Here is a 23,667-nt window from a genome sequence, read left to right on the forward strand (position 1 = left end):
TTTTAGCTTTATTACTTTTGTATCCTGAAGAGGTCTGAAACTGCCTCAGTAAGTTCCACAGTACTGTAATGTCCCTTTCTTGTTTTGTCAGGTATGAAATAATGTCATCTGCAAACAGAGCTAGTTTTTCTCAACTACCATGCCAATTATATTCTTAAATTTCTGAGTCTCTTATTTTCTTTGCCAATGGTTCTAAATATGATGCAAATAACAAAGGGGGGAGAGGACACTCCTGCCTGGTTTCTCTGCTCAAGCACAGATTATTGGAGAGGACCCCACCCACTTTAATTTTTGCCTCCAATCCTTCATATATCCTCCTAATAAACCTTATAATTTTATCAGGAATGCAAATGCTTCCATTGCTCTGCACATAAAAAAACTCAACTTACTTTGTCAGATGCTTTCTCTGCAGCAAGACCCACCAGCAACAGTGGTATTTTCTTACATTCTGCTTCCCTCTGGATTATCACTGTTCTGTTTATGTTGTCAAATATTTGCCTCCCCTCCACAAAACCACATTCATCTATATCTATCAATTTTGGCATCATTTTGGACACTCTTTTATCCATTATAGATATAAACACTTTATAATCATGATTTAGTATTACAATGGGCCTGTATGAAGCTGGATCTGATGGATCTTTACCCTCTTTAGGTTTACAGCTACTACCACTTTCTTCCAGGATTTTGGTACTTGTCCTCCTCTTAAAATACTGCTAAACAAAACCTTCCAGATCTTTATCAGTTGTTCTATCCTAGCTTCCAAACCTCCACAGGAATACCATCTATTCCCTGGGGACTTTCTTGTAGATTGGTTATATATCACCATTTGTATTACATCTCCTCTTATCCTAACTGTTAGTAATTGAGCCTCCTTTCCCTATAGCCTTGGCATATTTAATTCTTCCATAAACATTTCCATTTGTATGTTTTCTTGATTTCCATATTTCTCTATTTTATACAGACTTTCATAGAATTTCCAAAATATTCTACAGAATCCCTTGTTATTGTTATAGGCACCCTAAGCTTAGTGGCAGCCCTTTCTACTTTCTGTTGCTTGAGTCCTTGTGCTAACCATTTTTGTGCTCTAGGGTTATCAAAAACAGTTGCTTAACAGCAATTTTTCTAAACTCATGCATATTATCAAATGAATCCCTTATTTCTATTTAGCATTCTGTAGTTGCTCCTCTTCTTGTTCTGTGAGATTTTGCAATACCTTAATAATATTTGTCAGTTCCTGTAAATAATTCTTGTTACTTCTTAACCATATCTCCCTTTCTTTTACTTATACACTATTTTTAAATTTCACTTTAATTTTATTCTACTCACTAGTTATATTTTCAGAAGAAGTTTCTATATTCTCTAATAGCTCCTAAATAATTTCCCCTACCTAGTCCTTAAATTTCTATCTTTTAAACAGATAGGTTGAAAAGCGCCAGTGTGTTTTTATTTTAGCTATTATTAGTGCATGATCTGAAATAGTTATTTGGTGAGTATCAATGCCTTCAATTAAATGCACACGTTCGTGTGAGATATAAATTCTGTCTAGCCTAGCCCAGTTTTTGTATCTTGGGGAATAATATGTAAAGTCACTCTGAATTCCTACTGAATTGACATCTTCTATGCCAAATATTTTCATAAATTTCTTTAAAAATCTACCGTCCTTTGTTATATTTCCCTTTCTGGCCCCACAGACACACCTTCACTGTTGCAAATCAGATTCCAGTCCCACTTATAAGTAATATTCCTTGCTGGAAGATGATTATTTATCTGGGAATTTTCTTTAGCTCCATTATAGCAGTTTTCAGTGGAACATACCTGTAAATGCCAGTGTAATCCTCTTCCCTTGCCAGTAGTCCCTTAGTACTACAAATCTACCATTATTGTCTTTTTCCTCTTCTATTAGTATTGGAGCTCCTCTTACAATTAATATAAGCACTCATCTCTTCCTTTGCCCCAGGTATTCTACTGAATAACCATCCTGAAAACCTTTCTTTATCAAATGCACATGTTCAGTTCTTTCCTAGCGTGTCTCCTGTAGCATCGCTATTTGCACTCTACATTTTTAGTATAGTTCACTTTTCTTTCTCTTTTGTATTTATCTCTGAGAATGTTAATGTTTAAAGACATTATAGAAAGAATCATATTCTTGAGGGATTATTATTCCCACCTTTCATTTATAACAGCTTTTTTGTTAAATGTCTAGTTCCAGCATTTGTGTTACATGCATGCACTGTGTGGCAGGCTATTTTATACAGTTGTTTCTTTTCATCTCCATTTGAACCTATGTCACATTTTGCAGAACGTTTTGTTTTATTGAAAACCCTGAAATGTAAATACACACAGACATACCCTATACATCCTTAAAACATACTAACTTAATAATAACACACAAATCTATATACATCTTCAAATATTGAAGTTTTACCCCCACCCCCCCACATAGGAACAAATGTTCCAAGCTGACAGCCACACACATAGACTGGACCTGAACAGATAGAAAAATTATCCATGCTAAGAAGCATGGTAGAGCCTGTGATTCTGTTAAATGATGCCTGGTTTTGCCTTATCTTTATAGCTCTCCCAATTGGGAAAACACTTGAATGTTTTCAGAAAACATTTTCTCCAAGCCAGTTCTCTTTATCAGATTGTCTGCTAGTGACATGAAAACAAGATACAGGACTGTTTACTAGAAAAACATACCTTATACTATTCAATATTCTTTTTCATTTACTTGATTTTTGTTAAAATTTGTTACTATATAAAACTAATGGCCTTAACCGTCATTTCCATATGCAAGAATGAGAAAAGGCAAACTAGTTTTTCTTTTGTCATGCTCCTTTTCTTTCAATCAGATCCCTTTTTTAACATTGCAGTACCTACTGAACAAGGAGAAAGGGAGAAGAAGGGAGAAAGAAACAAAAAGAATAAACAGAGGCACCTATTTGCATTAGTATCCCCATTACATTTCAAAATAACTGAAAAACTTTACTTTATAACTTGTAGAGAAAATCATCCACCACTTAAGTAATACTGTTAAGAAAACAATTGTTTTACTTACATTTAACTCTTTCCCTCCCCTCTCCCCTTCTGAGTCTTTTTCCGAACATTAATGACACAAAGTAGGGCATATGCTGTAGTGTCCCCTACAAGTTTAACAAGTCCAAACAAGTGCGATATTTCCAGATTTTTTGTTCTGTCCTGTTTCACAAATATAATTATTGCTTTATAATCTCATATTTGTCAGTTTACAAGTTACTGATTTTAGTATCCAAATGTTAATGACATGAAGTAGTGCAAATGCTTTAGAGTGCCCTACAACTTTTTAACAAAGTCCAATATTTCCAAATGTTCATGTTCTATTCCTGTTTCTCTTCATCTCCCAAACCCTGTATCTGCTTCACCACCAGTGTACTCGCAAGTCTTCTAGTCAATGTCTGTGCTTTTTTCCCTCTCTCAGGCATTTTCTGTTGAAACACTGGGAAAGGATTCACTAGCACAGTTTCTCTGTGGTCTTTGTTACCTGAAGAACAAGAATCAGACTCTCCTACTGTTTCACACCTCACCTTTTGCTGGACAAACTTTTGTAGTTCTCCCTTAGCATGTACTTCATCAAAAAATGTTTTAGTTCCTCCAGGGAAAAATATTTTGAAGACAGCTTGGTACAGCAGTTTGAATCTTAATGCCTGTTATTTTTACTCAGTTCATAGTCAAAATTTTAAGGCGTAACCAGTTTATATCTCTTTTATCTTGTCTATAATATAACACAATATAATAAATATAACATTAAACTACATGCATATCTCATTTAGCCTCTCTATGAAATAACACAGCGTAATAAATGCTGACAGGGGAAAATTGTTGTCTTGTCTAGTGCTCCCCATAATGTTGATAACATACCACAGCTACCCGTCCCCTAAAGTCTCCCTTCACTATAGCTTTCTCATGCTTTCTCATGTTTTCTTGAATGACTCAAATTATTTTTGTTAAATACTTCATCTAAAAGAATGTTCCGGTTGTCCACCACCCTTTTGCTGTAGATAGCGCAACATTCTGTTTACTGGAGGCCACAGTAACAGTCCATCACAACTTGGTAGGGCATGGTTCACAGAGCTGTCATAAACTCAGACAAGGAATAAAAACCCTGTTTATTATGTGAATTTTGCACCTGTTTTAGCTGATAAGAATACATCTGCAGACCCCAAAGACTCAGAACAGCTGAGGAATTTTTTGGTTGCTATTTATGCAAGTTATCTTGCTTACATCCCAGTTTCAACATACCATTTAGGTGTTGCATCCATGACAAATACCATGTATATATATATCTATACCATGACCATGTCATCTGCATAGATTCATATAGTATTACATGGGAAATTTGAAGGAGGTTGGTTAAAAATACAGAGAACAGGATGTGGGTTAAAACAGAACTCTTGTGTACTACCTGTGTGACTGGTGCGTATTCTGAGTAAAAATGATTTTATTTTTATTTTAAACTGTCTGTTGTTCATTTAGTTTATAAACCAAATATTGCTGTGGGGCTAAGGCTTGCATTAATGAGGGCAGTATGAATAAGGGTGTGATCAATGTACAGTGGGTGTGGCTGGCATTACAACTGGTGGAAATGGGATTAGAGGCAGAATGATTGAGTACATTTTGGGAGTAGAGGTGACATGAAGAAGGTTGTATACAGTTGAACAAAATTGGAAATGTACTTTGTTTTGTGATCTGATAAGTTGTTAATGGGGTTCTAGGAGACTTTTAGTTTGCTTAAAATAGAAGACTGATGTTGTTTATACTAGTTTGAGTTTTGCCTTTTTATAGATTTATTTTACAAACTGTCTAGGTTAAAATAGCTTGTTTTTGAGAGTCATGTGAGGTTACTGGCTTGCTCTCTTAGTTTGAGGAGATATTTTAGTTAGTAAGTAAACCAAAGGTTGGTTTTGGATTTTGAAAATGTTATTATTAACAGGAAATTGATGTTTTGTGAATCATAGAGGAACTCTGTTAGTTTATCTGTGGCTTCTTCTGGATTATGACAGTTAAGGAAGGGAGCCCAGTTTGCTTTGTTTAGCTTTTTGTTTAGCTTTTTTTTTATAACACCCTGCTGAATCCTAACACTTTCATACTTTCACCCATAATCCCTGTTGTTTAGTTCCCATGCCTTAGCAGGCTCCCCAGTGTGACATAAAGACAGCATCCGTGAATGGAGTCCACAGTTCCATGGGAGGCACTAAGAGTTGCACTTGGTGGCACTACAGAGTTAGACAGACCAAGTGAGGTACCATCTTACTGCAGCTGACCTAATTCCTACCCTCATGCTACCACATTTATTGCATGTGTGCTGAGCAGGTAATGAGATGTAGTCTGAGGGCATGAGGTATAGTCTGAGGGTGCGCCCATCTGGCCACAGCAGCCCTGCTCCCACAACTTCCCCGCACATCACAGTACAGTGATCTACCTCCAAGCCTTGGCTTCACCATGAAGAGATCTACCCAGCACACCCCTCCCATCCAAGATCATCACCTACTGCACTGTCAAGCTTCCCAAGTCGCTAATGAAACTCTGATCACCTAGGCAGTAGTAAGGGCATTATCCCTTTATATAGCCTTGCAGCTCTTCTTTACTTTGTTGACACTTGATTGGGATTTAGAGCAGAAGGTGATGGGCTGATACTTCTGTTGAATTTTGTTGTATATTAGCAAATAAAACTGAAGATCTTCCACCAAAGGTCCACTGCCCACAAACAGTCAATTTGTTGATGTTGTTTGTCTTTCGGCCTTTCCCGGTTAGGGGTCGCCACAGCGGAACTCCGGTCCACTAATGATTGGCAGTTGTTTTTTTTTTTATGGTGTTGAGTTGCCAGCCCAACTCCCAACCTTCAACGAAGGCACGCCCATTCAACACATGTCTTTTGAACGCCCACTCGACTGCGGGGAGGACATGCAGACTCCACACAGAAGGCACTCCCAACCCAAGCCGAGAATCGAACGGGAGAACCTCTTGCTGTGAGGCAACAATGCTACCACTGCACCACCAGTCAATTTGTATGAAATAAAATAAAATGAAAGCAGCTGAACCACCAGGCCAAGTCACACTTTTAATAAAACCACAAATAAAATCCAAGTATCATAAAATGAGCATTTTTGTGTCTAAGCCCTTCATCAGATAACATGCATACTTCACAGCACAAATTTTAAAAATACCATTAACCAATCAGATTTCAGCATTGCACCCTCCTCCTTTTTAACACTGGTTTTAAAGGTATAACCTCATTTAAACCAGGAGCTCTATCTGCTCTTAATTCAATGATCCGCTATTACCAATTATTTTACCTACATTGGTCCTTTTATAACCCCTTCTTCTCAAATTCATCCTTAAATCCATAATATCTTGATTAAACTGTGCATCATCTGTACATAACCAAGAAATCCTATTAACCTGTCCCCTTACTATATTATTGAACGTATGTCTAGGGTGCATGCTGTCAAAAGCCAAAAGGCTATTCTTCCAACAGCTTTTCTTATATAAGCACATTTGTATATTACCAGCTTTATCTTTGCTACATCTAGATAATCAATTTGAGTCCCAGAATGACTCATTGTAAATCTTATAAAATCTGTACTGGATTCTAAAATATTCCACAAAACATTCTAGCTCATTAGAGGTGCCCTTCCACAAAAAGAATATGTGATCAACAAATTTTGTATAATAACATAAATGTGTTTTCCAATTATGGTCAGTGTTAAAAATCACTATCTCCTCCCAATAAGCTAAGACAAGGTTCACATATGAATTGGCACATGGTGTGTCCATTGTGATACCCTGTCTTTGGTGACAGTAATTACCCTGACATAAAAATATATTGTTTTCTAGAACAAGTCTAAGTAGTTCACATATAAATTTTTTCATGTTGACAGATGATGCACAGTTTAATCAAAAGGTTATGGCTTTAAGGATGAACTTGAGAAGAAGGGGTTATAAAAGGACCAATAAAAAATAAAATAATTGGTGACAGTAAACATAATAGATTGAATGAAGCCAAACCATGATTCTCAGCAAAAACACAAGAATGTAATATAGTTAGTGATGGCAATGCATCTAATGATAGTAGTAATAAGGTGCACATGATGTTGATATATAGTAATAATACAGGGGCATTTGTGAGATTATTAGTAACTGGAAAGTGCTATTAACAGAAGAGAAGATAGGTAATATTGTTGGACACGTACCGTCCTTTGGTTTTAGAAGGAACAAAAATGTAAAGGACTTACTTTGTCAAGAGCAAAACATTTTTAAGAATAATAGAACTATATCCCATCATAGGAGTACTTTTGCCTGTAGACAATGTAAGGCATGCCCTTTTATTATGGATCAAAATCAGTTTGTATATCTCCTGACAAGTAGGAAATATTTTTAAATGGTTATGCAGACTGTAAAACACAGAATGTTGTTTATCTGGCCATGTGCCAAATGTGCATCTCATTTTATATGGGCAAAATGAATTGTATCTTGAAAGATAAAATTTTGAAGCACTTTCTGGCCATAATGCTACAGAATGTACATAATGCACTTTACCAGCATATAAAAGGAAACTTGGGCCACGCATTCAAGTTTATGGTCCTGCATACCAATATCAGGGGAGGTGATTTGGTTGATCATACTGAATTTAATGAGATGAAGTGGATCATTGAACTAAGAGCAGATAGAACTCTTGGTTTAAATGGGGTTATACCTTTAAAACCAGCTTTAAAAGGAGGAGGGTGCAATACTGAAATCTGATTGGTTAATGGTACTTTTAAAATTTGTGCTGTGAAGTATGCATGTTATCTTTTGAAGGGCTTGGACTCGAAAGCACTCATTTTATGATACTTGGATTTTATTTGTGGTTTTATTAAAAATGTGACTTGGCCTGGTGGTTCGACTGCTTTCATTTTATTTTATTTCATACAAATTGACTATTTGTTGTATATTATAGAAAAAGTTATGGAACAGTGGTCACTAATGCTTAGCAGAAGGATGCTTATGAGTATGTTAGTGACAACTAGATCAAGACTGGTGTGATGACCCAAGGTAAAGCTTGGTCTTGTGGGTTTTAAGTTAATTATGCCAGACCATGGCCTGTGAGAAAATCCTCAATGTCAAATTTATTTTTCCCTGTCATATTTATGTTTAGGTCACGTAGTATTATTACGTTCTTGTAGGTGGAGGATGATTACAGTAACTGAAGTAGAAATTTTGAAATTTGATTGGGGGAGTGATGACCCAGGTGGGATGGGCAGGATATCTGTTGGAAGGTTGGCCAACCATTGGAATGGCTATAAAGGTTTTGTGGGAGCATTATAGTTGAACCACCATTACTTTTGGAGTTGGAGATCTATTTATAATTTGGAAAGAAAAGTTGGAGATTGAGGGTGACTTTGTTCAACCAGGATCCAGTGATAGTCATAACATTTGGCAACTGATTGTGGACAAAAGAGTTCATTTATTCAGTTTTGTTTTTTAAACTACTTGATAAGGCAAAGAGGTATGAGGTATAGTCTTTGTATAACTGGTTTAACTGGTAGCAGATGGTAGGTACTATAGCTTTGTTCTTTACTTCCTACTATTATGAGCAAGAAGAAGACAGGAGTTAGATGAAAGAGTATTTTTTATGGGTATTAGTGCAGTTATAGTTCTTTAAGGCTTTATGGAGGAGAAGGGACTAGATTAACTGTATCCTGTTTGTGAGGCTGTGGTGGAATGGAATTGGTAGTATATGATATGCACAGAGGTTTGGCTGATGGGTTTTATTATCTGTAAAAGTAAAACTGTTGAATAGCAATGGAGATTGTAGTTTTATTTGGTGTGCTGTATGTGTTAGTATGTTTTTGATAAATGTGACATTTTGTGTTGGGAAGATATTTTACTGGTAAAAATGTATTGTGAACTATGATTGAAGTGAGGGTTATTGGATTAATTTTAGTAAGTGCAGGTAGTCTTTTAAATGTAGTGAAGGAGCCGAAAGTAGTCTCAGTGTCTGAACATATGTGCGTAGAGAGGTATGTATGAATAAGCAGAGGCATAATAATTGTGTTGAGGTGGTAGAACTCATGAAAATTTAAGTGCTGGGATGTGTTGTTGTAGAAAAAGGGCATTACATATATCAGAGTGTGAGAAACAGGTAGGGCTTGATGCTGAGTGAGAGTTAATATGATCATTTGAGCTATTTGTAGTTGGTAAGTATTTATCTTTAAGAAAGTGTGATGATGGTTGTAATAGTGGGCACATATTGCAGTATATCAGAATAGAGAAGGTCAGAAAACTGGGGAATGAGAGTAGGAGATGAGCAAAGAAAGCTGCCCCTCCCCACAGTAGCAGGAGTCTGTGTATGCACAATGCTGAGAAAAGTCAGATGCCACAGACTTATAACTTAAGTGAAGTACAAAAATGTTGTTTGTTTTGTGAAAGCCTACAGACAGGAAGGTTATTTAACTGAAAAAGTTATTATCACAGCATGGATTTACATGAAAAAGAGAAAGTATGAAAAACAGAGCTGGATGAAGTGGTACAGGTACACAAGCATAATAGTGGGCTATGGGGTGAGGGTACTGGTAAGTTACAAGTAATTAGGGAGAAAACAGTAAGGGCATCCAGGAGGGAAAAGTAGTATGCCCTGGGCAGGCTTCTTCTATAACTATATGAGCTGTTGGAATACAATATGCGCAGGTGACAAAAGCTAAAACATTAACCCACTGCTGTATGGTTTAGGTCTGCCTCAAGGTAGAAGGCACATCTGTTCCAGGATGCCTTTGGTGGTGGTGGGGAAGTTATTCATACAGGCTCTTGCAACCAGACCCATGGGTACGACAGGAATATCCGTGGGTTCCAGGGAGGCTCTCACACCTTGCAAAGGGAAAAGATGGTTGTATCTTTTATAGACATACACACAGAACAGGATAATACGTCATATACAGTGCTAAAGACAAAGACACTTAAATCAGTAGTGCTGCAATTTAGCAGCAGACCACTGGAGAGTGGATTAATTAAACAACAGTACTAAAGTAGTAACATGAAAAACTACAAATTCAAGAGGGCCCTATATACATAGGGCATCCCAATAACACAGTTTATAAAATAACACTACAATTGCTCAAAGTCTGCTGCTGTCTAGTCTAATAGATAGCTAGCCAGGGAGTGCAAACATTAAACAGCTGTGATACAATGTATCTATAACAAAATTAACCTAGTAAATATATGTACAGTACCCCAGCAATTTAACTCATAACATAAAACCATACCTGCATGTATTATGTTCAGTCAAATCTAATTGTTTATTGAAGGATGTGAACAGCCCTGTAGGTGGTGGTGGTGGTGGTGGTGGTGGGAGGATTCATTCCATCAGGGTCTGAAAACAAGACCCAAGGGTGGCATAATAACATCCTCTATACCCTGTCCAGAATGTATCTGATACCATTACTTTGTATTTTTCTTGAATCTCTTTCCAGCGAGGGACTGAAATCTCCTAAGACCCTTATTTGTGTGCATGCGTTCTCACACAGATTACAAGTGTCCCTTATTGGGAAGCTGAAACATTATGAATGGCCATTCATTACCAGTGAATTTGGTACAGAACATGCTGTCTGCTTTCTAACCACATCTCTTCTCTTTCAAGAAAAATAATTATTTCCTTTACAGACTATAATGGCATGAAGCAACACCTCTGCAAAGGTAAGCAGTGAAAAACTGCCAACTTTAGCTTTATTAAGGTGTTTATAATACAAGCACCGAATAGTCATTTATTTATTCATTTATTTATTTACTGAAGGTAATAAAATGCTTAAACATAAGCATTGTACAGACAAAACAAGACAATGCAATGAATGTCAAAATACTAAACTGTAACATCAAACCAAAACAATAAGCAGATATAATAACATGCAGACATAGCAACTACAGAAAAAAGGTGGAGCTGGGTCATTGCTAAAAGCAAAAATCAAGTGAAGGAACCACTAAAGCAGACTAATGGAGACAACAAACTGTCTGAGACTAAAAACTGCCTGTTTTGCCTAGGGTCTATATCATGTGTCCGAATGCCGAAACTTTGAACTGGGAAGTTCGAAGTCTAAAAATAACAAAGCCACGGAACATTGAATTCTTTCCCAAGGAAAGAATTTGGTGGGACGTTTCCATGGCTTTGCCATTTCCTCCACTGTGGTGCGATCTCGGAGTTGGTATATTTAAGTAGGGGGGTGTGGGGGGGTAGCCCCCCACATTAGAAACAGTATGTAGTGTTCGTGTGTTTCCGTGTTTTGTACCGAAACAGCGATTTTTTTCCCTGGGAGTTTTTTTCCCTGTTGGGAATTTGTTTTTGCTGTGCTTTGTGTTATATTCTGCATAGCCCAGGACATCTTGGCTTTTTGTTGACGTATGGAGGCAGCTATTGTTGAACTTACCAGTTCTGTCCAGATGCTTGCTGCCTTGCTCACATGGCATGAGACAGGTGAATGCTCTATTCATACGCTTACTAGCACACAGGCTGAATTGTTTACGTTGCATTCACCTGTAGCAAGCAGGTCTAATCAGATGAATGCAGGAAATATACGGGCTGAACCACGAGGATGTGACCTGTTGGAAGGGCTGAGAACGCCGGAGTTTTGTTTCTCTGAAAGCAATGGTAAGTCACTGTTCTGAGAGTTCAGAGTTTTAAGTTTTCGAACTTTTGGGTTCGATATTTACATAGTCGAAGTTTTGACACTTTGACTATGTGATATAGACCCTTTTGCCTAAACACAAGCATGTAAGACCTCCCCCTCCAAAAAAAAGCCATTAGAGCCAGCACTGCAAAACCCAAACAATTTCTGTAAACTAATCAATCAAGTATCAGGCAAGCAAAAAATTATGCACACTTCTCTAAAAATAAATGAACAGTGTTTCTCCCCAACCAATGTGTGATTGACAGGGCTGTAAATAGGGTCCCTACTGAAATCTTTAGAGTAGTTCATCAAGTCCCAAAACCCCTAAAAAAAGACCAAAAGTACAGAAGAAGAGCAAATATCAAACATCTCTCTCTCTCTTGTCTCCTTTAAGCTTTTTATTTTTTTGCAGGTAGCAAGCCCCTATGTACATCAACCTGCATGCCCCAAACTTATATTTACCAATGCCAAAATCACCTTACCCCAGAGAAAAGGGACTATTATGAGATATGGGTTCATAGGTACTTACGAGGCTATTAATCTGTGAGGATCTTAACCCTAACCTTACACTCCCATGGTAGGTTTTTAGCCCTTATATTTTGCATATGAATAACCAGAGATGGGATGAACAAGGATATGTTGGGACATTTATCTGTTTCCATTATCCATGAAAGACAGAGGTAATTAACCAGGGGTGAATTTGCAGTTTAGAATCAAAAGAATAGTGTGTGTGCATGCAGCAAGTCAAACAAACAAATCAAGAACCAAGTGCTCACATAGTGATCTCACTTAAACAAATAGAGCATAAAACTATATAGAATCGCCCATTTTAATACCTGCCAAGTTTATTGAAATAAAATCAATAAAACAAATCCAAAAAACACATAATGGTTAGAAAACACATACCGGTTAAGCACTTTCATCTTATTTGGACTTCATCAGAACCATTTAGTTTTTCAAAGGTATCTCCTAATAAAAGTTAATTTGGGTATCACTGGTACAAGTTGTCGTATCAGGATCCAGTCATCATAGTAACCATGCTGACAACTTGTGTTAACTTAATTGAACGTAACATCCATGATAGTATTATATTAAGTAGATGATTTTTTTTAAACTATAAGAATTAAAAAAAAAATATTATGAGAAGCTTAAAAAGTTTCAAGTGGCATAAATACATTATCTAGTACAGTGTATCAATGAGACATTATTACTTTGTAAAATAAATCTTGTTTATCATTAATAAGACTAATAAGATCATTGAACCTCAAAGTTTGTAAAAACATATTAAAACCAGACACAAATAAAACTCAGGAAAATGAACAAATCTATATACATATATAGGTCTACCTGACATTGCCGACACTCCAGAATGCCGACAACCATATGGCTGACACCATATGATCAACATTCGGAATGCTGACAATGCAGAACCGGCATCTCACTGTAGTGCAGAATCGAAAGATTTCCATTCCTGCACTGTAGTGCGTACTCGGGGTTGGCATATTAAAGTTACGGCGGGGCGAGCCCCCCCATGGGGGATGCAAGGGAGCGGAGCCCCCGTGCTAGCAGTTGAAAGGAAATTTTATTTTCCTTTTACATGTTCTACTTCCAATGTCGAGAATTTGGATGTCAGTTATATGATGTCGGCCATATGGTTGTCGGCATTCTGAAATTTCGGCATTGTGAAGTAAATCCATATATATATATATATATATATATATATATATACATACATACATACATATATATGTGAATAATTCAGAGCCACATAGTACTGTCATGGTTATTTAACTTAAAGCTTGACACTCTTCATTTTAATGCAGGAGTAATAATAATATAATCATTAAGTCCTGGTAAAGATGTGATGCTCAACATTAACTGCCACTTATGTTCTTTATATTCAATAAGGTTTTCCCAATGCCCCCCCCCCCGTCATTCATATGACCAATTTCTAAAAAAACAAATAAGAATTTTTTTGAAACCTACACATATCTGAGAGTGTTTGCACAATGCATTATTGACATTGCCATGTTTTATATCATAGCTGTGTTTGTATATCCTTTTACAAAGGGCATGTTCAGTTTTTCCTAAGAAAAAAGCAGGACAGGTCTAACACTTTCTTATCTAAACCATTCACTTAGTTGAAGAATTTCCCTTCATCAATGTAATTTCAAAATCAATATAAAGATTCAATGTAATATCACATACTTCCAAGATAACACTACATTGGTTGCAAGAACCACAGGTGTTTGTACCTTGACCTTTGTTGTGACTGATATTTTTGTTTTGTTCTAGGTGCTTTTTAATATTCATCTCTGTTTTGAATATAAAATTAGGTGTTTCCCCACCATCTTGTTGATCTCTTGATCTACTTTAAATATACTCCATTTGTTTCTAGTAATGCTTTTAATTAACTGATTTTGGTCATTATATTGAATAACCACAGCTTGTAAAAATGTTTGGCTTTAATGTCTCCAGCTGTTGAATTATTGTGAGTAAAATACTCTGAATCAATAAGTTGGGAGTATTTCCCCCCAGCCTTTTAATACTTTTTCTCCTACTGTATCAGGCAACTTTACAGGATAACCTCTCTCTAAAAACATGTAATACATCTTATTGTATTCTAATTTAAAAAGAACCAAATTAGAACACATTCTTGCTGCTCTAACTAACTGATTAAAGTGCTTAGCCAATATGTGTTTTTTAATTAGTATGTGTTTTTTGGACTTGTTTTTATTGGTTTCATTTCAATAAACTCAGCAAGTATTAGAATTGATAATTGTATATGTTTTTATGTTCTATATGGTTATGTGAGAACACTGTGTGAGCACTTGGTACTTGGTGAATTTGTAGTTACCCATTCATTCATTGAAACTACATTTAAATTGAGTAAGGTAAGTACTTTGCTTTATGTCAAGTGGAAGACAGTTCTATAGAACTGGTATTCTCTGTGATACATAACTTAACCCTCCGACATGTTCTATTTATTTTGCAAAAGAGACTGAGATCCCTTGAATGAGTGTTTATGATACCGTTGGACCTTTAAATATGTAATAGGTCTGACAGACCTGATTTTGTTAAAGCTCTATATGTGAGCCACAGGTTGCCTCTCAGTAGCCTGTATAATGCTGAGATGAGGGACAAGGCTTTGAGATGGTCTACATGGATTTTATAATTTAGGCTCTTGATAATTTTAGTGAAAAAGCGTCGATCCAGTTGTGATAAGTATTCAGACAAGTACATACCAAACGGGTATTGTACTTGATGACTGGCCTTTTGAGTGCAGAGATCTGACTGCAACACTTTTAGATATAAGCTGTTCAGTGCAAAATGACTTCCTTACAACAGTGGATACTTGGTAATCAAGGGGTAGTTTATTGCTGATATAGGTTCCCAGATCCCTAACTATGGGATCAATTTTTAGAGATGTGTTGTCAATTTGATACTTACAGAGGGAGTCATTCCTGCAATTGAGAGAAATGTATACTGAAGGGCAGAATTACTGCTGAGCATAAGTCATTATCCATTCTAAATTCTAACCTGTAACTCCCTGATATCATATATCTGTGCCATGGGAGGCATGTCTTACTTCACATAACCCATCAAAGTTTATGTCACAGATAAACAGCAGTAGGTATGCTATCCTGCTCAGAAACAGTCAGAGGCTAGCTATTTCATGGGAAGCATAAAGAAGACCACACTAGCTCTTAGGAATAGCACAAGTTAGGTGTAGACTTCTTATGTTATTTTGCTGACATACTAATATTGTTTTGGTATTTTACAATTCAGTGCTAATAAATAAATGAATAATGTGTGTTTACATTATCTAGTGCTGTATTACATTTTCCTACGCTTATATGCATTCAAGTTTGCATTTTACTTGACTCCTGGCTGGAAAACGTCCATGATGGAATTAGCCCATCTTCTTAGTAAAAAAGAGGTAAATAAATTAATAAAAAATGTTTCTCATGCACAAACTGTAGTGAGCTGAGACATCTACGTTTCAAAAAGAATGCACTATATTTGATAATATAATTACTGAATATTATGAAACGGACCAGTTCTAAGCTTTCATTCTGCTCAGTTATTGTAAATCACCTGTATCTGTTTCCTAAAAACTGCAGTGCAAGTGACAGTATCCTAATTGTCTCAGCTAATGCTCTCTTGGCCAGCCATTACTGGCTTTTGGCTGACTTCCACACTTGTAAGTGCTGTCTAACCTCATATGGCCTAACACTGTATCAGTAAAGTTCATTCCATGTCACAATAAAAACATCATAAATGCAAAATCTACTGAAAGAAATAAAATCAAAACAGATTGTTAGGAGTCAGGCTGTGAAAGCACTGACTGGATGGCCACAAAGCAGGGTGATTGCAGGCCCGTTCCTGGATATTAAATGGTGCTAAAGGCACCATTTAATATCCAGAAATGGGCCTGCAATCACCCTGGATATTAAATGGTGCTGAAGGCATTGCCATCTGGGTGTGTTGGAGAAACTGTGTCCATGCTGAAGTGTTACTCTGGATATGTTTCTACCAGATTTTAGTATCTGCAAGAAATCTTGTCACACTATATATCAACAGCAGGAGAAAGAACAAAATAAACATCTCTTTCATATACCAGTCTTTATGTGGATGGTTAAGTATGCCATCTCTGGTTTTTGATGCCATGCTCATGTAGAGTCATTGTACTGAGAGTCATAAAGTGGTTTTAGAAAGTCTGTATTGTTATGTAAAATATGTGAACCTTAATGCAATGTCATTCTGATATACTCATTTTGCAAGTGATGCAGACTTCCTGTTTTTCTTTGGTGATGTTAGGAACATTTGCAACTCTACATGTACATACACTGCTAAGGCAATAAATACCTTTAGCACTGTTTCACATTAAGGAACAGCCTCATGATGGCCCTACTCTGTTCAATTACCTCTCAGCCTGATTCCGGATTGTTAGCAGTATTGCTTTGGACTGGCACTTCTGGCTACATCTTACAAATTTTGTCGAGGACACCAATGTGAGTTTTTAGACTCTTTCCCTGCTACTTGGTAAGGAAATTCAGCATTTGTTAATTTGAGTTATACAAAAAGATCCTGACCCCCTGTACAAGGAGAATTTCCCCCTGTAATTATTACTTAGCATACTGAACTCTGAGCATGCTGCACCTCGAGGAAGGGGGACTTTTTCCTGGAATGATCTCATCTGAAGATTGTTTTTAACATGGTCTGTGTATACTGTGCTGTAAGCTTTATGGAAATCATGTACAAGGAAAAGGTTATAAATGATTGCAGGACAGATTTGCTGTTGTATTTAAAATGGCACAATATCTTGGGGTGGTCCTTGAACTTTATATACAAGCCTGACTTTAAAGTTGCTTTAAAACAAGAAACTGTCCTTTTCATCACTGTCAAGTGATTTCATTGCAGTATACACACTACTTAGTCTGTTGTCAGCCATGAATTCCTTTTGGAGCTATCTTCTTAACAGATCCGCTCATTTAAGCTCTGCAGAAACAGAATTAGTCTGTCTGTCAGCATATTCACATTTGCAAATGAAATCCTATGACTTTCACCATTGTGTTGTTCTTTATCAGTGTGTCTGTCCACCCCCAATCTTACATATTCAATTAACTATAGCCATGTCCCTCACATCTCCTTGGTAGGCATCTCACCAGGACTAATGGTACCTATGACCTAAGGAGACAATCAAGATCCTCAACATGACTGTTTACATGTAGTTATTATTATGGCTAAAACCAGTATGCAAGACAAATCCTTCTGTAAGCATCCCAAACTTTGAATGTGCAGTAGATCTTTAGACCTCGTTCCTCCTCTTTCCATTGTTGCAGTTACTTTAAGCACATAGCTGAAAGGCAAGGTTTGTCTTCCACTAAAAGTTCCTTCCATTTATTTAAATTTTGCATTGTGCAGGTTGATTTATTTGTAGACATTCTAGTGGAAAAACCTGGTTATGAACCTATACATAAATAAAAAACAATGTCAGCTGAACAACACAGTGTTTGACTTTGCTAGCATGCAGCAGAACATATATAATAAAAACTAATGTGGCATTCATTGGGGACACTAAATCTTAATGTAAAACTGCACAGAGTATTGGTCTGTTAAAGAACAGGAACATTCCCCAGTGTCCTGGACAGAGTTTTTATATTCAGTCAAACCACTATCTTGGCTCAAACATAAAAAAACAAAAACTGACAACCAGTCTTCCTATCAAAGTACATCTTAAAAAATGGTAGCCTGAAGAATTCCTTATAAAACTCAGATAAAAATAATGAAATGCACAAACGATATGTATGTATGTGTCCTTATAGTTTATTTAACACTGTCTACAAAGCATGATAGGTTACGGAGGATAAGCAGTTTAATCTAGAACAACTTGGACCTTTTCAGATCCTTGTTCCAGTTTTCAAACAAAATAAACATTTACTTCTAATGGATTTGGCTAGTCTTGTTTGGCACTTGGAGCAGAGGATTAAAACTATGAGTTATTAAAAAACACTTCCTGTAGTACAGGGTTTGATTCTGTCAGCCTTCATTTGCCTGCTGTGTAACCTTGAGCAAGTTACTTAACCATTCAGTGCTTTGGGACAATTAGGACTTTGGGCTAGGCTCATTACCACCTGTTTCTCTTTGGGTAGTAGTATGCTGTGAAAAATTGTAAATGCCCTGAGATTTTAGGACAAAATATATTTCCTAAGTTCTACTTAATAGTTGCATAAAATAGTTATTTTGTATCTGAAACACCTAAATGTTATACAAAATAGCACAAGCAACTCGAATGCTATAAGACTAAGCTTTTATTTAGACAAAAAAAGTGAAGTTCTGTCCTTTGCACTTGCCATTAATATATTTTGTCCTGCAAAATCTCACATTTCTAAATAAAATGTCCCACTATGGGCATTTGAAAAGGTGGCAACCCTATACTTAGTAACTACCTATCAACTTAAAGTGCAGATAGAGAAAGGGACTGCGTGCCTTGAATAACAGTTTTTGACCATTAAAACCTTTTGCTTTTTAACTGATGTAAAAATTTCCTTGTAGCACACCTGTGAAATTTGAACCATAGCAGGATTAGAACATGAGAAAAGTCCCCCTGGGAATGATAACCTAGTCTTCCCCTATAAGCCTACAGAAAGGGTCACTGTAGGCTGAAATCAAATCTGATCTTTTTTTGTATTCAAACAGTGTTGAAGTTAACTTAGAAATTACCTTTTGCACTGCAAAGTGCGGCAGTCCAGCATGACATCACGGTGTTCATTTACTAGCATAATGCAAAGAACAATACAGTTTGTTGAGATATATGTAGTAGGCAGACAGGGTAATATGGTAATACTACATATAACTGGTTTATAAGAAACTGTCTTGCATGTGAAACAAGACTCCAGCAAATCAGTTTTTAGTCATTTATTTTTCATTTGCTAACTGCCTCAGAAGGCTAATATTACTGGATGCCTTTTTCCATGACCCTTTCATTAATTTAAATAATAATACATATTATCATCATTATATTAATAATAATAATAATAATAATAATATAAACAGCATGTAAAAAGTTGGGATGTCTGAAAATAATAAAATATAAAACAACGTACTAACGTCCTAATAAAATATAAAATTAATTTACTATACTTTTTTGCCATTTTTGCCCCATTGTCTGTTGATCATCAGCTCTTTCCTAGTCAATCATCCTATTTGTTCTCCATCACTAGGGTGAGGGCTGACCAGCAGAGGACATCATTTAGGTGGTCATCGGATTGACTCAAACTTTAGCACTATTTTATCTCACATAGCAGGCGAAAAGCTGGGAAGGGGATGTGCAATGAGCTGACTGTGGAGATATCCCCCTCTTCTAATAAGGGCATATCATACAAGCAGTCTGCCCTTCCTCCCAAAGCACTTGGTAGTGGTTTCTCTGGTCCATACTGCTTTCTGTGCTCTCAAGTGTGCTCAGCTATCCAAACCACCAGGACAGGTGAGCAGGCCACTCCCCTTCAATCTTCCCCCTTCCAGCCTGGCTCCTTCATTGCTGGGTCTGCTTTCAAAAACAGGGTTGCCTGGGTTGCAGTAAGGGCTCAATCCCTCTGCACAACAGAGACAGGCTAATTTACTACACTTTTGCAGTTTTGGACTTACCTGCATGGGAATGTTGTCATCTTCTGACAACACCATGAAATTCTCAGAGATGTCAATTTGTCAATGGCGCCTAACCTGGGTCTAGATTCTGTCATCCCTTTCCATATCTGCATTTTAGGTTCATATGTAGTTTCTACGCATGCAGTCTAGGAGACCATCTCAAACCTTAACTAGGCAGCTCCAGCATCTGTATACATGCTCTCCAAATCCCCACCCAAATATGTTCACTGACGAGATTAGGATAATATGTCAGTAGAGAAACATTCAAAGTGATAATTCCATTCACTTCCACCTTGAATAGACAAGTTTTTGTCTGCTATTTATGATGAATTTTTGGGGTCATGCTGTATATACCTTTTGGCAGGCTTTGTCCACTTATTCTTAAGGCACAAATGTACACCACTCTGTAGCACCATTTTTTTCAAATACCTTTACTGAATTATCACTTGTGACATAGGCAAATTTATATTCATATAAAAGTAATCAAACTATATTAATATAAATATTATACTTCACATATATTGCTATACATCATATACCCTAAGCAATATTACATGCATTATTCAATTCCTGCTTTTTAACAAGAAGCATCTTCTTACTACATAAGCACTCATACATATTATATAAATGAAAGTGAACCACACCAACACAATCCTAGTAGCAAGCATTTTATATCACAAACTATAGTGACACACTCCCAGTTGCAAACATTATACATCACTTATAATCTAACCAATCTTTCTCACTCAAACATTACATAGCTCATTTAAGTCCTGCTGCCTTTTAGGCCTCATTCCTCCCTTGTATGTATTGTTCCCACAATTCCCATTTTTTCCTATGTAGTTTGCTCCTACCCTTTTCTAAAGATCTCAGTTCCAGTTGTTTTATCTCTGTTACTATGTTCACTACTTCCAGTATAGCTGGTTTAGATTTTGATTTCCATTTTCTAGTAATTACGTTTTTGGCAGCCACCATTATTAGACACAGCAAAGCCATGTCTAGGCAATTCTGATTCTGTATCATAGCTCAGAAAAATCATCTCCCTCATCAGAATAATCTGCCCACCCAGAATCTCTGACAGTGCATCCCACAGGGAATCCTTAAAGTCTGCCAACTCACTGCACTCCCAGAAAATATGTTCCCAATTACCTCTTTCTTGCCTGCCACTTCCAGCATTTACTGTCTACCTGAGGAAAAATTCTCTGGAGTCTACTTGGGGTATAAAAAATATCTATGTAAACGTTTCCGAGGCAAAAATCCTAAATCTTCTAGATTTTGTTGCACATTTGGGAGACATGCATATGTCATCTGTAGCGCCATTAAACTGCACTTCTAGATATTGTGGTACTTAACTAATAAAAGTTACGAAAAATAGATTGGAAAACCCATCTTTGCTACATTTGCTGTAGTATTAGTATACATCTGTAACAATGTAGCAGTATGAAGAGGTGTACTGGTACAGCACTGCATAAAGTGCTGGGGACCAGTGCATTGTATCCTGGAATCTAAGTACTTCCTTTGGATGGTACTCAGGTTTGGGTGAATTCAGTTTCTTTTTTTTTTTTTTTTATTTCACTATATACTTTAAGGTTATCTCCAAAGTTAATGTAAATAATGCTATATTGCTGTACTCTTAATCTCTCTGTTTACGGAACAAGGTTTCATCTGTGCAGCTTGCTTCGCCAGCATGAAGGCAGACAGTGACAGTTCCTAATTGACAATGTAAGTGCCTTAAGAGTTTGATAAAGTTTGTTGCAGCCCTACCTAGGTAAGTAGAAGCAAATATTTCAATGTCCTAATCATACGTAACTTCCAGGCCATCGACCCAAGGGGTCTTTTTAAGCCTAGCCATCCTTCTCAGTGTTGAGACTTAAACCCAATACCGTGTGCTTTGAAGGTAAGTACTTTTACCATTATGTCACCCTAATTCAAGCATTACTGTAGTGGAATAGCTAGATGTTTGAACAATTCTTAATAATAATAATAATAATAATAATAATAATAATAATAATAATGTCAAAAAGTATCTTAGAATAATTAGCTATAAAAAAAAATGTACTGATGAGTCTCATATCAAACTGTTTTGGTAAGTAATAGTTTTGTGATCTGGATTTGCAAATCAGCTTCAGATAAATGGTGGTTTTTGAAATGTTGATTCTGTTGTCTTTTTAAAGAATATATGATTTGTAAACTTATCCGTGCAATGGAATGTTTAGAAATGGTCATCACATTTAAAAGAAAAATGCAATGTACATAGGACATTTTGTTTTTCCAAATCAGTAGCTTATTACAAGGCATTTTCACTCAAAGCAATGAATTCTAGTGTGATTATTTCACTAGAAATGAAGTTATGCGTTTGTTTTGTCTCCTGTAACATATTTTTGCAGTTCTGTGGTCATTGCTACAGTTATAAACATCCATGCACTACCTGGCATTCTCATAGTGCATACAAACATGTTCATTTTTAAATGAGGGAATGAAATTAATAATATTCTTTTCACTTTTCCTCATAGTATTTTGTTTTTGAGTTTCATCTGCCCAGAGAAGTCCTGTTTGACAAGATTATCAAACTTTCGGCAAGTATATAACTCATAATTCCTTTCATAACTGCTTTCTGTTAAAGGTTTGTTTTCCAACATCTGGGAGTCTTCTGGCAGTGTTTTTACTACCAGGATGACAGTGTGTCTATTTATAGATAAAGATGCATTGTTGTGAGAATGTGCATTGTCTTTTTATTTGCTTAACAAATGGTCTGATTCAACTAAAGATTCATCACACTCTTGGTTTGTAAAAGCTTTTTGACTAAAAAATAGAAGTAACTTGTTTTCTGGCAGTTTAGCTAAGTGGAAGTGGTACTGTGGTGAGAATAAAAGCAAGCCTACGTACATAGATCTTATTTCCACAGCTTCTTACATACTGCAATACTCATATGCTGGGATTCAATAAAGTCAAATCACTGTGTCAGAATAGTGTAGCAGCTTCTGCATGGAATATGGCCGCCGAGCGATCCAGTAAACAAGGATGGGGCATGCACAAGCCTGCCAGCCCTATTCTGACATGGACACTACTGAATAATGCTAATTACCTCATTTGCTGGTGAAAAACAAATGCAAATGACCTGCAAATGAGGTGAATTAGCGATTCAGTAAGCAGGAAGGTATCTGTGTCAGAGCAGTGTCCGTTGCAGAAATGTATTCAGTTACTAACCGTGCACATTTCTGCAAAAATCAAAATGGGAGCTTGACAAGTCAAAGTAAAGCATGTATTATGACTATTAGGCATGCCAATGACCATTGGCATGGAAAACAGTTGCAAACGTATGAAAATCAAAGAGGTTTTTTAGCCCAATTTCAAAAGTTTAAGTGTAACACAGCAGCACACAAATGAGATTGCGCAGAAAATAAGAAAAGAAATGTAAAAAGACAGTTTTATGGGAAATATGAATTTTGTCATTATAGTGGGTAGCTTGCAGAACCAAAACAATAACAGGTAACACTGGTAGCTAAGGAGATAGGCTCCAGCTTAGTGGTGTAACAAGAGACTAAGACAGCGGGGTATGCAAATTAGCTAAATTTATTGAATAGCAAAATGGGAGACTGTGTCCACCTGCAGATAACCGTGTAGGAGCTATAATGCTGTAGTGTAAGCAAGAGAAGCAGCTGACATGAAAAGGGTGTGTGTCATGCTTGGTGTAAGCACACTGGAGCTCTAATGCCTCTATTTGCACTTAGCTAAGCACAACTAAGCAAGGGGGTATGTCTGAGATAGTTTAAGAAATGCTGAGCTTGTTCGCTTCCTGGGAGGGTCCTTTCTGCTCAGTACTGTTTACTATAGCTGCAGG

General features: G+C 36.7%; 1 protein-coding gene across 1 annotated transcript in view; it reads left to right on the forward strand.

Annotated features, from left to right (window-relative positions):
* The window catches only part of LOC122797634 (otoferlin-like), a 1,687,021-nt gene that overhangs the window by 49,812 nt on the left and 1,613,542 nt on the right, over positions 1-23,667 (forward strand). Inside the window, exon 3 of the mRNA XM_044066178.1 lies at positions 22,340-22,402. Within this exon, the coding sequence (XP_043922113.1) occupies positions 22,340-22,402 (63 nt within the window). The remainder of the gene's footprint in view (positions 1-22,339; positions 22,403-23,667) is intronic.

Source organism: Protopterus annectens, chromosome 3.part1 (genome assembly GCF_019279795.1).
Source record: "Protopterus annectens isolate FY-2018-M chromosome 3.part1, PAN1.0, whole genome shotgun sequence".
Lineage (NCBI taxonomy): Eukaryota > Metazoa > Chordata > Ceratodontiformes > Protopteridae > Protopterus > Protopterus annectens.